Consider the following 11,355-nt stretch of genomic DNA (forward strand, 5'->3'; position numbering starts at 1 on the left):
AGAAAGGCGTAATAATGCCTTTTAGAAAGGCGTTATAACGCCTTTTGGAAAGGCGTAATAACGCCTTTTGGAAAGGCGTTATAACGCCTTTTGGAAAGGCGTAATAACGCCTTTTGGAAAGGCGTAATAACGCCTTTTGGAAAGGCGTAATAACGCCTTTTGGAAAGGCGTAATAACGCCTTTTGGAAAGGCGTAATAACGCCTTTTTTCGCGTTATAACGCCTTTTGGAAAGGCGTAATAATGCCTTTTAGAAAGGCGTTATAACGCCTTTTAGAAAGCCGTAATAACGCCTTTTGGAAAGGCGTAATAACGCCTTTTTTCGCGTTATAACGCCTTTTGGAAAGGCGTAATAATGCCTTTTAGAAAGGCGTTATAACGCCTTTTAGAAAGCCGTAATAACGCCTTTTGGAAAGGCGTAATAACGCCTTTTGGAAAGGCGTAATCACGCCTTTTTCGCGTTATAACGCCTTTTGGAAAGGCGTAATTACGCCTTTATTTGCGTTATTACGCCTTTTTCCGCGTTATAACGCCTTTTCAAAAGGCGTTATTACGCCTTTTTTCGCGTTATAACGCCTTTTGAAAAGGCGTTATAACGCCTTTTAATTTTTTTTTTACCGTAGTTTGATCCTAATAGGCTTTCGTAGTGAACTGATTATATGTACCTTTAAAACATCTTCTATCCTTTGCAGTTACCCATCCCATTATATTATATTATTAAACAAACACCGCAAAATAAGCTTGAATCCGATGCAATCAAGTGTTCAAGAGCTGAGCCCCTCAAATCATTGAACAATTCTATGGCCCAGTAATCTTGAACTTTTTTATTTGGTTTTGAATCAAGATCTTTATATACTTAGGACAACAACATACTAACATTTGAAATCATTCACGGTTTCGAGAATTTAAAAAAAAATGCAGTTGGGGGGTCGCAGATCCTATCGGTCAAGGGCAGAGCCCAGGAAAGGGGGTCGCCCCCACCCCCCTCGAAAAAAAATTAGAGAAAATGACATAGATTTAAAGAATGATCATAAATGCGAAGATCATTTAAGCTTCGGTGTATTAAGTTTATGCATTTAAATGATTTTCTAAACAAAGGAAAATAATAAATATTTTCGACTCAATCAACAATGCATAAACGAGATTCAACATTTCTTTTTTCAAATATTGAAATTAAATGTTATTTTGATGAAAGAGTATGCTATCTATTCCGGCTAATGTAATTTTTTCGTATACACTGTACAAGCTTCGTATTACTTGATCTTCCTCAACCTATAGGCTTATATTAATTTTCGCAGGATTTTTCTCTCTTTTTTTAACGCACAGAGACGTCACTTAAAATACATGCACGAGATATAGCTTACTTATAAGTCACGGGTTTTGCTAAGCACATGAAACGTAACAGAAGACCTTTGAACTTACCATTCATGTAGCACGTATACATGTATCGCAAGTGTGTGGCTCACTCTGCATGCGGATATAATAAAGTGTATTGTTATGGTTTATTGTGGACTTAATTCAAAATTAAATTTGAGATTAAAACATATTTGCCACAAAGAAGCGATTTTCTCTCCAGAGATTTCCGGCTCAAGATACTGAAATTAAATCACAACATTTCTTCCCCGTCTTCCCACCTTCAAATGTTACACCCTTAATTTTGATTTTAAAAAGGACAAGGAAAATTGTCCAAAATAAAAAGAGGGAAAGAAAGGGGGATCAGTATGAAAAAAATCCGAATATATACATGTGTACGAGCGTTTACATTGCAGGAACGAAATGTGTGCGATCAAAGCTGAAAAAAGGTTATTTTACACAAATTAGCATTAACAATGATAAAAATTTGAGCAATTTCATACATAAAAATATTATATACATGTTTTAATAAGCAACAAATAACATCCATCCAACCACCTCATGCTTTAAGCGAAATAGAATGAGAATCAAAAGATTTTGTTTACGTGGCTTGATATTACCTCAAGATTACATCAAGTTATTCCTTTACTCTCGTAAAGAATTTCGATACTACACGGAATCAAACCCACTTTATCTATTTAAAATAGGCAAATATCTATTCAAATACGGCTCTTTTTTATGTAGGGCAATTTTTGACTTGACAAAATAAGTTCTCATCCTTTCTCATCCTGCTTTTGCCCCCCTCCCCCCCCCCCCCAATGAAGATTTTGTGATGTTATTTACTAATTTGTATATGGACATGATCACTACATTTATTCATTTACAACCAAGCAATCGGAAGTGAACATATTAATCCCAAATCCTTTATGCTTTAAGACGAATTTGACTGAAAACAATATCAAAGTTTTGAAACAGAACCGAACTTTAATTAAATTTCAGTTTCTATAGCTTACATGATTGAGATGATATTCAAAATGACAAGTATTTGGTACAGTAATACAAATAGTTTATGATATATAAAATATATATAGACTTAAACAACATTTACTATTAGCAGACCAACATACCTGCATGTCCGTAATGAAAAATATACAATAATACCAAGAAAGTTTCTAACTTCTTAGAATGCATGATAATAATTCACCATAAAAGTATAAACCAAGGAGAAATCCCTGATCGCCCACTGCCGGTATAAAGAAAACACCGGAACAGCAGTTTCCGCCTTTTACACAGTGAATAATCGACATGTACAAAACTTAATATGCATCATTTTAAAGTATGTGACTAAACTTTTTATGATTTGACTTCTGTAGTGGATAGTGAACCAATTAAGTTTACAGAAACGATATACTTACAATATCTATCTCATTTTAAGCAAGCGCTGTGCGTACAGTGTGTATATGCTATGCAGGTCCGTAGCAACAATTTCAAAACTGGGGGGGGGGGGACTACTCCCCAAAAAATCTGACAAGCAAAACAAAACAAAACAAAAACAAAAAACAAAACAAAAATTAACTGTCCAAATTCGAAAATCCTATTTTGTGTGTGTGTTGGGGGGGGGGGGGGTGATTGTACATTTTTCCTACTTATTGGTACATTTTTTTTTTCAAATCCTGGAATATATTGCCAGTGCTCGACCTTAAAGCAACAAAAATGGGGGGGGGGGGGGCAGCATCTAAATGAAAATTTACTATAGCAAAATTTTATACACTGTACTCAGAAAAAAGCCCCCCTCCCTAGCTGCGTTCTACGGGTCTACTATGGGTTCTTACAAAAAATATCAAATCCTCCAAACTTATCATGTTCTGTACTTTGAATTTAAGTGCTGGTGCTGTTTACTTAAATGCAAATGGTATTGTGCAATGATGCACTAAGATTAATATATGATTGTTAAATTGCTTTTTGCTAAATCGCCACTTCGGGGTGGGTTGGTTGTTAGAGGGGGTGGTGGTGTTGGAACATTTACGAAATATTGTGATTTGTCTATGCCTTTGCACCTTCTGCTTTATTTTAATGCATTTTTTACAAGTAATTAATACACAATATCAAAGGGATTTGCTTTCAGTATGTTGTATTTAGTGAATTTAAATTCTGACCTCTTTTATGTCTGTAAAACCAAACAAGAGGTCCATGGGCCACAACGCTTCCCTGAATCACCTTGGCCCTGTATGCTGTTCATCAAGGGCTTTTTTGTTGTTTTCTTGTTCGTTCCTTTTTTTTTTAAACCTTTACTGCGGCCCTACCCTGTCTCCGAGAACCATGGTTTGAACAAATTTGAATCTATTGAATCAAATTTGAATTTATTGGCAAAACACAGGTACAATAATTGGCAAAGGCCATTTGAATATCATTAGATATTGTTTACACAATGTTGTCTTAAGTACTTGACTTCTATGTTCAAATCAGTTTCTAATAGATTTTACAATAATATTTAAGACTATGTATCACTGTTTACAAGAACAATAAATTTCATCCTCAGTCACACCAGTATTAACATTGCAACTTTTGTTTTTTGGTGTGAAATTATATCTTCCACTTCTAATTCTACTAAGAGAGGACCTCTCAGGCCTTTTCCTGAGTAAATCCTGAGTAAATCATCATACGGATTTTTTTTTCTCGCGTATATTTTTTTTTTATAAACTCGTGTATATATTTTTTTTAATTCAAGTTTTTCTGAACCAAAAAATTTTAAGGTTTGTCATAAGTTTCGTTCCTCTACACAAACATTTGAAAGTCGGGCTGGTACGTCACTCGGCCATTTTTCAAGAGAGAAATAACTGTAGTTCACGGAAATAGCAAAGTAGTTACGATTGGCCGGTATACGCTACTATTTTATTTGTTCCTGTCAAGGACTGGGAGCCAATCGGAAAACGGCATTTATAGTGGTGAGTTTTGTAAACAAATGTGACTTATCTTCAAATTGAAAAGTGTCAATATTGTAGGATTTGTGACTTGTTACCTCAAATAAAATATCAGAGATTAATTTTTTGAAGATCCATCTTCTTTCAATCACAAAAGATGTGCTATGGCTTTGAGCAGGCCTGTAGAACCCGAGGGCAACTTTTTTCTGTGTATTTTGCTAAGGAAAGTTTCGTTTAGATGCTGTTTGGCCCCAACTTTTTGTTGCTGTAAGATGGAGCATTGGCAAATTCCAGAATTTGGTCAGTTAAGGATTTTTTTTTAGAAGCCCCCCCCCCCCACTATTTCGACAGTTTAGGATTTTTTTCTGTTTTTTATTTGTTTTTTTTTTTTTTTTTTGTTTTTTTTTTTTGCTAGTCAGTTTTGTTTTGGAAGGTTGCACCCTCCTTTTGAAACCGTTGCTACAAGCCTGTGGAGCCACTTCATAACAATGAATTTGAAAGAAATATTCTCATTGGTTGGGATAGGGCCATTTGCAAAAGCTCAACAGCGCGTTCAGAAAAACACGCCATCGCGCTAACACACAATACGCCATCGCGCTAACACAATTATACAAAACACGTCATCGCGCTTATACACAACACGCCGTCGCGCTAACACGCTTTCAAACAACACGCTGTTGCGATAACACAACTTTACACAACACGCCGTCGCGCTGTCACACAACACGCCGTCGCGCTAACGCAACTTTACTCAACACGCTGTCGCACAACTCGCTAACACAACTTTGTGGTAGCGCGACGGCGAGTTGTGTGTTAGCGCGACGGCATGTTGTGTGTTGGCGTGACGGCGTGTTGTGTGTTAGCGCGACGGCGTGTTTTTCTGAACGCGCTGTTGAGCTTTTGCAAATGGCCCTATCCGGACACCATAATTTTGAATTGTGACACGATTGCGGTGTTTTTCTTTGAAGTTTGCTGTTCTGTATTAGCAATATAGAACGGAAATACAGTGGGCGGAGCTACTTTCCGTTCTGTATTACCTCTGTATACTGTCTTGTATTAGCCAACTGTTCTGTATCTAAAATACAGCACGGTCTAAAAATAAATCTGATTCAATTTATCAAAAGCACGTACAAATAGTAAATGCTGATTTTTTTCCTATTATAAATTTGAAGAAATATTTCCATAGGAATGTAAAATGTCAAAATTTCTCAATCACTTTTAAAAAAAATATTCCACACAGAATCTACACGTTATTTCGATCCAAACGAAAAGGAAAAGTCGCAATTATGGAAAATATCCTATGTTGGAGAAATTCCTGAAAACCTGTTTGCTTTCCCTGCTTTTTGTGTCCCCTTCAAAATAGTAAAGCCAATGGGTTCGCGGATGCAGCATACATACGTGAAATTCGCACTCCCCCTCCCCCCATTTTCCACTCTTCTCGTGTAAACTCAATCAAGTTTATTTTTCAGGATTATTTTTTTTTAATTTCATCTTAAATCATTATCGCTGACGACTGGCGCACATCTCTTTCACTTCGTTTTTAATGTCGCATTTCAATAAGAAAATAAAAATCCGTTACATCAAAGTCCATCGAAAAACTGTCTGTATCGCCTGTATGTGTATCTATATAGTTAACTGAGATTTTAAGACCCCTGAAATAAATTCGGATCAATCTCCATTTACAACAAGGTTAATTCGTCCACCTTATCAATTAAGACTGACTTCGAGTCTGTTACGTCTACCCTGTTGTCAAAACTAATCTGACTAAATCTTATTGTCCGTGAAAATATACATATACTGCGGATGTATACTCCCCGTCGAAGTCTCATCTACAGAAAGAACAAACGAACTCTGGCGGAAGTTTGGATGCTGCACAGGTATGAAGTGGGCGGAGCTTTTTTTTTTTTGATTGATCGTGTCACAAGTCATTTAGAGAACTCGACAGGTTCTGTATCGTAGATACAAATTTGAGGTGGAGACTCGTGCTACGCACTCGTCCACCCCAAATTTGTATCTACGATACAGTACCTATCTCGTTCTCTAAATAATACACAAAAAAAAAATTGAAATAAAAAACACCTTTGCAGTCAAGGCAAGGAGTTAAAAAATGTAAATATGAGCAATGAATCATTATTTATTGAAAGACATAGTCTCATATGATAACTGTAACGGTGTGTGCAAACAAATTAAGTAACGCGCGTTAATTTGTTTGCACACACCTTGCAGTTATGAGACTATATCTTTCAAAACATAATTATTCAATGCTTAATTATTTACAAACCTCGCCACTGTAGTTCTTATCTATCTCATAGGCGCTAAACTGAATCTTATCTTAATTCATTTAAAACATAAAACATTTTTTTAAAAAGAAAATCTGCATTTTGTTAAATATTAAGCCTAGCTGCAGATCTGTAGCTCGCTGGAATGGACAACCCATAGACGACCAGAGAGCTACAGTGCCACCCAATGAAAAGGTGCATATTTTATTTTATTTTGCACAAAAAAGTGCTCCGTTTCACATCTTCAAGTACAATCCGGATTAACTGTATCCTACATGAAGTACCTTCTCAATTACACAGCTATGATTTATTCCTGTTTGTGTTGAGCAGTTAGTTAGCCAAAGGTAGTTGAAGTTCTACATTCATTTTGCTCCTTAGACTAAAGAACCGATGTTTTGCTTGTCCACTAAAGTTTAGTGGACAAGCAAAACATCGGGTCGTGAATTCTACATGTTATACTTCCCTGGTGTACGTTTTTTACACACCAGGAAGAAGCCCCTGTGTGATTTGTTGATGTTAAACATAAAAAAACAACAGGTTAAGGGTCTGGGGAACTTGTTGTTTTAGTATATCGTATATTTTTTTTAAAGCAATATGAGCTGCATTTTTGAGAATTTTATTTTGCTCTTAAAATGTGTTATTATGGTTAATTTGTATATAATTTAAACGTTTTTGATCAATTAGACAGAAATAAAGAATCAAATTGTTTCAGAATAAAGGATTCTGTACAATCAAATATAATTATCATATTGTATAAGAAATCAATATTGTACAGGGCGACCATAATGTAATTTTGCTTCTATCAAAGCTTACAATGTATGAATAGTTCTTCCATCACAAATATGAACAACAGAAGTTTATAAACGTTCTTTTTTCTGTCATTAAAATAGTTAATTACAATTTTGCAACAAAAATTTCTGACATCAAAGTTGCAGCTCATATTGCTTTAATAAATATTTTTTACACATCAGGAGCAAGACCCTGTGGTCTAACTCTAGTTAAATTAGATATGCAAACTTTATAGTTTTACAAAACCTAATTCTTTTCATATATACTTTTTTAAATTGAACATGTCCAGTACAAAGACTATTTCTACCTAAGTAGCTAGGCCTAGTTATAGCTACCTACTAGCTATATATAGCTAGGTATTTAAACCTACTCCAAGTAACTATTTTTACCTTATACTTTTTGCTTTATTTGCATTTTGTGGCCAATCGGACGAACGGCGCATTATGGTGAGTACCATATTTCTTGATACAGTCACACTGACAATGAGTACGACAAAAATTTTGGTTAAAAACGATTACTTTCAAAATTAACAAATTTTGATCAATAACTACACCCATGCAGTTTCATTTTCTGGGAGATATAGATCAAAGCTACCTGGTTAGAAGCCTAAAATGTCTTACAAATCTGTAATCTATACAAATTTTGCAATTTACGTTCATGTATTCTTACATAAAACATTTTTTGAATGATTTTTCATGCAATTCCTCTTTATTCCCAACGCTCTTAAAGTTTTCAAATTAACACCCTGAAATTTGATGTGCAAATGCACAACATGATAAACAACAAGTCTGACCTGTTCAGTGATTCATTTTGAAAATGGTTATCATGGGTCCAAAGGACCCCTCTTAATGACAACAATGAGTCCCGTGCCAAAATCAATGCGTCCAAATCCAAGGGTACCGTATATTAGATGTTACAGAGGAAATTCTGGTGAAAAAAAGGGTATTGCACGAAAGTGCAAATGTTTTATTGTAGCTGTGAGTGATTTATACTTTTACTATTAATTGTCCAAGTAAGAGTACATGATTTTGTGTCGTAAAAATAATATATTGTCCACTGTGCACGTTGGTTCTATTTTTAGATCGTACATACGATCTCACACATTGTATCAGTTATAAAATGCACAGAAGCAGAATGAAGTAAAAAAAAGTTTAAGAAGAAATGACAAATAGTCAGAAATAAAAATGATTAAATTTTATACTTCTTATCATGTAATGAAAAAACGAAAAGAAAAAAAAACAATGATACAGGTTACAGCTTAAATACAAAGGTATAGTATTCGCTTCAGAAACGTTCCACGGTATAGACTTAATCAGTGATAATCGAACTATGCCATCTAACTTTCAAATATTTTCTGATAATTGCTTTTAACTGCAGTTGTGAAATCTGACCTGTTGTTGGCAACCTTATACCTGTTAAAATCGTTCATGCATATCATTTAGCATGTGGATATGATGCAATCGGTCAAGTTTTGAATCAGATTATACCGAAATAATTTAAAATAGTACATGTCCTTCTATAAATTTATTGCGTCCATTGGGATGCACATTTATTGAAATAATGTGTCCTGAGCAAAATTTGTGCGTAATTTACGCAGGATGCACACCAAAATGAATCACTGCCTGTTTTAAAGATTGTAGGTAGAAATAGTCTTTGGACTGGACCTGTTGAAAAAGGTTTTATTAAAAGCTCACATACCTTAGTAACCAATAAATCCAACGTGTAGTGTAGGTGGACTGGAGCCACGGGGGCTCAGGATGATAGCAATTAAGTGCAACTCAGTGAAGCGCTGCTCGTGAAGCGAACTCAATAGACTAATGTGTAAGAATAGAGGAATTCAAATTGAAATCTGTATATTTTTGTTTGAAACCTTTCCAGAATTCCTTCACTTCCAGCATTCCATTCTACAATGGTGAATATAACAGGCCACCAGTTAGTTTTTGCAGAGAGCTTAAAAGAAATAGAAAATATTGCATCTACTCTACAATGCCTTTCATTAAAAAACTGCAATAGGCCTATTTAGACTCTTTTAAGGAAATGCAACTCATGTGACGTCACAGTCTAGACTGCATGTGTCTAGTGCAGTTTAAAGTTTGAAGAGGAAGACCAAAGTTACACTGTTACAAGTGTAAGCAATATTGGGTCCATCTACCCTTTTGTACTTGTTTGCATGAGTTTGTTTTCCCAAAGTGTGTTTGCCATAATTTTCGTTTGCCCTGTACCCCTTTCTCCCTATATCCGTTAGCTCTATTAGATATATTAATATTTCTGCTAAATTCTTATTATTTTTTAGTTGTTTATAGATTAAGTATAGATTTTTTATTACCCTTTGATTAATAAATTTACTACAGTCAAACCTCGTTATCTTGAACTCAAAGGGACCAAGAAAATACTTCGAGATAACCGAGGATTTGAGATATCCAGGGTAAAATGCTTAAGAATAAGCAGTTGGGACTTTAAAATCACTATGACATATCCATGTTCGAGATACCGAAGTTCAACTGTATTTCCAATTTTTAATGTTTATTAAAGACGTAATTTGTTTATTAAGTACTGTAAATGAAAGAACACATTCGATCTTTCTTTGTTTTTATGATTTGGCATTGCTTTATGTTTTGAAAAAAAATATTTAAAAAATTGAGACGTTAATAGGCCATTTTGGGGGCTTAGTAGGGGTTTTTATCTTTGAAGAATCTTTTTAATCCTATATTTGAATATAACGTTACTTATTTTATCAGACATTGACAGTTAAAAATCATCCTGACTATTAAAATTATTCATTTAATGCATGTGTGCATTTTTTAAAAAATCTATACTTTATATGTGAATTTAATGAATTAATTTATAATTCAGGTAGAAAAAAAAATCATGAAATTCAATGAAATCAATAAATGAAATCAATACATTAAGAATATTACCGGTAACTGACTAACATATTCAATATAAAAGAGGGCAAACGCACCTTTGGCGAACAAGTTTTAGAGCAAATGGACTCTGTGGGAACAAGAACTAGGGAAAGGGCATCAAGGAGAAACACGTTTTAGGGCAAATGAACATACATGTATATTCAGTGTAAGCTGTGTGAAGGTTTTTGACGGTACAACTGCACTTGCCCTAATGGTCACACCTTAACACATTATCTTAATGTATTGTTTGTTCTCTGTATGAATATGATTGAAATCAGAACTGAAAATTGTTGATATGTTTTATGGTATGACCACTGGGATGAATGCAGTTGTACCATCAAAAACATATGCAGCTTTCACTTTTAACTTTGATCTGCCTCTTCAAAAAGACTGTGGTGTCACATGACTTTGTATGTTACTTGCATTTCCATAACAGAATCTAAACAGTGCAATTTTTTAACGAAAGGCATTGTAGAGTAGATGCACTTGTGTTTTGTTTCTTTTTAAGTTCTCTGGAAGAACTACATCTTCACAATAACTGAGGTCCTGTAACATTATATTATGAAATGATGGTAATGAAAGAATTCTTGGAAAGGGGTTAAGGTTTTTACAAAAGAATATATAGGAATTATCTTGAAAAAATCTTCTGCTCAATGCTAAAGAACAGCAAAGCCATGATTAGTCATATTATCATAGAAGCATCCTCAGGTAGTGTAGATTCAAATTTGTTCAAATTTAGGGTGGGTAGGTTGGGTTCACAATAAGTGATCATGCAGAGTTTTACATAGGAATACATAGGAAAAAATCTTAAAAATTGTTTTGCTCAAAAACAGCAAAGCCATGATTAGTAATACATGTATTGATATGGAAGAATCCTCAGGTAGTTTAGGTTCAGTTTTGTTCAAATCATGACAACCAGTTCCCCAATATATTACAATTGTATTAGAAAGTGCAGGTCAATCCGAGATTTTATTTGTTTATAAATAGAAAGACCTGGTCTGTCTGCATTTCTAAATCTTAGCACATGATATCAAACAAATCAATGATAAAACTCATCAAAATGTATGGAACTAATATTAAAAATTAGAGCTTTCTAGAGTTTTTGAATA

General features: G+C 34.5%; 1 protein-coding gene across 1 annotated transcript in view; it reads right to left on the bottom strand.

Annotated features, from left to right (window-relative positions):
* The window catches only part of LOC133182660 (hemicentin-1-like), a 55,204-nt gene extending 52,640 nt beyond the window's left edge, over positions 1-2,564 (bottom strand). Inside the window, exon 1 of the mRNA XM_061317514.1 lies at positions 2,479-2,564. Coding sequence (XP_061173498.1) covers positions 2,479-2,542 — 64 coding nt within the window. The 5' untranslated portion in view covers positions 2,543-2,564. The remainder of the gene's footprint in view (positions 1-2,478) is intronic.
* Positions 2,565-11,355: the final 8,791 nt, after the last annotated feature.

The sequence above is a fragment of the Saccostrea echinata genome, unplaced genomic scaffold (assembly GCF_033153115.1).
Source record: "Saccostrea echinata isolate AGI-Se365-2 ecotype Australia unplaced genomic scaffold, CSIRO_AGI_Sech_v1 ptg000009l, whole genome shotgun sequence".
Lineage (NCBI taxonomy): Eukaryota > Metazoa > Mollusca > Bivalvia > Ostreida > Ostreidae > Saccostrea > Saccostrea echinata.